The sequence below is a fragment of the Podarcis gaigeae genome (assembly GCF_964106915.1).
Source record: "Podarcis gaigeae genome assembly, chromosome: 6".
Lineage (NCBI taxonomy): Eukaryota > Metazoa > Chordata > Lepidosauria > Squamata > Lacertidae > Podarcis > Podarcis gaigeae.
Window position 1 is genome coordinate 79,004,295 of NC_139682.1, and position 4,312 is coordinate 79,008,606.

The 4,312-nt window shown below is 43.4% G+C and overlaps 1 protein-coding gene across 1 annotated transcript; it reads left to right on the forward strand.

Moving 5' to 3' along the window:
* Positions 1 to 249: 249 nt before the first annotated feature.
* On the forward strand, positions 250 to 3,646 carry LOC310847807 (disintegrin and metalloproteinase domain-containing protein 10). Its single transcript, XM_083745902.1, has one exon. The coding sequence runs from the start codon at positions 531 to 533 to the stop codon at positions 2,778 to 2,780; it is 2,250 nt and encodes a 749-aa protein (XP_083602028.1). The 5' UTR covers positions 250 to 530; the 3' UTR covers positions 2,781 to 3,646.
* The last annotated feature ends 666 nt before the right edge of the window (positions 3,647 to 4,312 follow it).

Genomic DNA, 4,312 nt, shown 5'->3' on the forward strand with positions numbered 1-4,312 from the left:
TCCTCTAATTCCTATGATCAATCCCTTAAGGAAGTCCTAGGTAATAATTTGAGGAAAGTGGTTGATGGAGTTTGGAAGACCATCTCTTAAAGTACATAGAAACAGTATGCATCCAAAATGAGAATCTAAGGCTGCAATTCTATACACATTTACCTGGAAATAATCCCCACTGAATTCAGTAGGATTTACTTCTGAGTAGCCATGCATATGATGGCACTGTAAGAAAAGAAGGACTGAGGGAGGAGGGGGGGGGAAGTGCGCGGGTGCGCGCGCCGGGCGCTGACTGGACTCTGAGGCGACCGAGGGAGCTTGTTCCGAGACACTTTCGGTGGGCGCCTGAGGCGAGGCCGACGGGAGGCGGAGAAGGGGAAGGAGAACAGCCCCAGCAGCAGCGACGCCGCTCGGCTCCTCCTCCTCCCCCTCCTCCGGCCGGGGCGGATGCTTTGTGGGTAGGAGGAAGAGGAGGAGAGGCGGCCGCCTGGCTGGCTGGCAGGCGGCGGCGGCGGCGGCGGCGGGGCCTTGCGGAGAAGATGGTGCTGCTGAGGGTGCTCGTCGTGCTTTGCTCCTGGGCGGCCGGAGCCGGAGGTCAATACGGAAATCCTCTAAATAAACACATAAGACATTATGAAGGCCTGTCATATGATGTGGATTCATTACACCAAAAACACCAGCGTGCCAAAAGAGCAGTATCACATGAAGACCAATTTTTACGCTTAGATTTCCATGCTCATGGAAGACAATTTAACCTTCGAATGAAAAGAGATATGTCTCTCTTTAGTGATGACTTCAAGCTAGAGATGTCAGATAAAGTACTTGATTACGATACCTCCCACATATATACTGGGCACATTTATGGTGAGCAGGGAAGCTTTAGCCATGGATCTGTTGTTGATGGAAGATTTGAAGGATTCATTAAGACTCACACTGGGACCTTCTATATTGAACCAGCAGAAAGATATATTAAGGACAGAGCCCTGCCTTTTCATTCAGTCATGTATCACGAAGATGATATTAGATACCCACATAAATATGGACCACAAGGTGGCTGTGCAGATCATTCCGTATTTGAAAGAATGAGAAAGTACCAAATGACTGGTGTAGAAGAGCCCATGAACCAGCAAACTTCAGAAGAATCTACCAATCATGGCCCAGAGCTTTTAAGAAGAAAACGGGCTGCACAAGCTGAAAAAAACACTTGTCAACTCTATATTCAGACAGACCACCTATTCTTTAGATATTACGGAACAAGAGAAGCTGTGATTGCGCAGATATCCAGCCATGTTAAAGCAATTGACACAATTTACCAGTCAACAGATTTCTCAGGAATCCGAAATATCAGTTTTATGGTGAAACGAATAAGAATCAACACTACTCAAGATGAAAAAGACCCTACCAATCCCTTCAGGTTTCCAAATATTGGTGTGGAGAAATTTTTGGAACTCAATTCTGAGCAGAATCATGATGACTATTGTTTAGCCTATGTGTTCACTGATCGTGATTTTGATGATGGTGTCCTTGGCTTGGCTTGGGTTGGAGCACCTTCAGGGAGCTCTGGTGGTATATGTGAAAAGAGCAAGCTTTATTCTGACGGCAAAAAGAAATCCTTAAATACTGGCATCATCACAGTACAGAACTATGGTTCCCACGTCCCTCCTAAGGTCTCTCATATCACCTTTGCACATGAAGTTGGACATAACTTTGGTTCTCCACATGATTCTGGAACAGAATGCACTCCAGGAGAGTCTAAAAACTTGGGACAGAAAGAAAATGGCAATTACATCATGTATGCAAGAGCAACATCTGGGGACAAACTTAACAACAACAAATTCTCTATCTGTAGCGTTCGGAATATCAGTCAAGTTCTTGAAAAAAAGAGAAACAATTGTTTTGTTGAGTCTGGTCAACCTATCTGTGGGAACGGATTGGTGGAGCAAGGAGAGCAGTGTGATTGTGGCTACAGTGACCAGTGTAAAGATGACTGTTGCTATGATGCAAACCAACCAGAAGACAAGAAGTGCAAACTAAAACCAGGCCAGCAGTGCAGCCCCAGTCAAGGTCCCTGTTGCACACCATCTTGTACATTCAGGGTATTTGGAGCAAAGTGCCGAAATGATTCTGAGTGTGCGGAAGAAGGGAGGTGCAATGGCAACACTTCTTTCTGTCCAACATCTGCACCGAAGCCTAACTTGACGGACTGCAACAGAAATACACAAGTTTGCATAAATGGACAATGTGCTGGCTCTATCTGTGAGAAGTATGGCTTAGAAGAATGTACATGTGCCAGTTCGGATGCAAAGGATGATAAAGAATTATGCCATGTATGTTGCATGGAGAAAATGCTTCCAGACTCCTGTGCAAGTACAGGATCTGCTAAATGGAAGAACTTCTTCGATCACAAAACTATTACCCTGCAGCCTGGGTCACCCTGCAATGATTTTAAAGGTTACTGTGATGTGTTCATGAGGTGTCGATTGGTAGATGCTGACGGCCCCTTAGCCAGGTTAAAGAAGGCCATTTTTAATCCAGAGCTGTATGAAAACATTGCAGAATGGATCGTTATATACTGGTGGGCTGTACTGCTTATGGGGATTGCGCTGATCATGTTTATGGCCGGTTTCATTAAGATATGCAGTGTTCATACCCCAAGCAGCAACCCAAAGCTGCCACCACCTAAACCTCTCCCAGGCACTTTGAAGCGAAGGAGACCGCCCCAAACAGCTCAGCCTCCTCCACGCCAGAGGCCCCGAGAGAGTTATCAGATGGGACACATGAGACGTTAAGTGCTGTTTTTTGCCTTGGTTCTTCCTAGTGCCTACAGTGGGAAAATTTCACTCCAAAGAAAACCTATATTAAGTCATTGTCCCTGGTCTAACTTTCAACTAAAAAGCAGAAGAAAGAAAAAAAAAGGCAAGATGTGGAGATGTTCAATGCTCGCATTTCCCTGCCCCAAAAGAGAAGCGGCTGATCTTGAAGCAGATTTTTAACCGTCTTCAGCACCATGATTTTGACCTTCTCCTCCCTGTGCTCTTCGTTGTTGCCTTTTCTTCACCTGGAGGCAAACATGGCTCTTGTGAAACTCCTCTTCACATGAATTAAAGCATATATTTTTCAACTGTTGAGGCTAGGAAGCTAGACATTGGAGACATTACTTTGCCAATGTACATAAAATGTTATATGCAGACATTGTATTTCTCATGTACACCTGTACTTCTGTGTGCAATTGTAAAACAAGAGAATTGCAATATGGATGTTTCTTTGTATTATAAACCTTTTACGCTCTTAATGAAGAAATTACTGTTTAATTGACATACTCAGGATAACAGAGGTTGAAGGTGTATAAAAGTCTGGATTCTGTAATGCTTTATGCAGGAATTGTGAATCGGATCGAATCCTTTTTTAAATGTATCTATATTATGGTCAGAATTACTGCTAACATTCACTCTGGATGCAAAACCCAGATTTCTCATCCTGCACAAGCCCCACTAAAATGAACGAAGCTCTGCTCTGATCCAAAGGGGGCTTGTGGAGGAAACGTTCCCTCTGGGTTGTGCTTTCTCTCTCGCATTGTGCCGCTGCTGTCCTGGGGATAGCACATGCCAGAATGTTCCCATCATTAATTTTTATGTAAAATATATGATTTCTGAGAGCTCAGCATAAGTATTTTCCAAAAAAAGGAAAAAAAAATTTTGCCTGTTAAATGATCGACTTCTTTTTTCATGCTTTGGTAGAAAGACAAGTGTGTTCTATTTTTCCTCAGAAGATGGCACTGTAAGAAATGAGCTCTCATGTACCACTTCATTAAATCAGTCCCTAAATATTTTTATACTTCAGTGTATTTTTTTATTGGAAATGAAATTCTAGCTCAATTAATTCTTACCCACAAGTCATACTTACATAGCTGCACTTCCTTGAAATTTTCCTTAGTTACACATATGGCCCTTTCACAAAGAGGTATGTTCATATGCTGCTCTTTCATTCAGCTAATTTCTAGACATGAATCTATAGCTTTATGTCACAACACCACCCTCTTTTTTCTGAGATGCTCAGGCACTGCCCACACTCTCCTGGACCACCTTTTTTTCAAGCTGTCAGCCAATCATCACTCACCACCAACATTCCAAGGCCCTCTCTCCACCTCCCTATCTAACATTACCTTAACTATCATATTACTTAGCATACTGCATGTACATTCAGTATTATATAGAAGCACCAGAACATCACAGCTTACATCTTTGGGAGATAGATATCATTGTCACAAGGTCAGCATGGTGCAAACACACCAATGGATCCTGCTGGCATGTTTCCACCACTC

Coding starts and splice junctions, on each gene's coding strand:
- LOC310847807 (XM_083745902.1), top strand. CDS start 531: ATGGTGCTGCTGAGGGTGCTCGTCGTGCTTTGCTCCTGGGCGGCCGGA.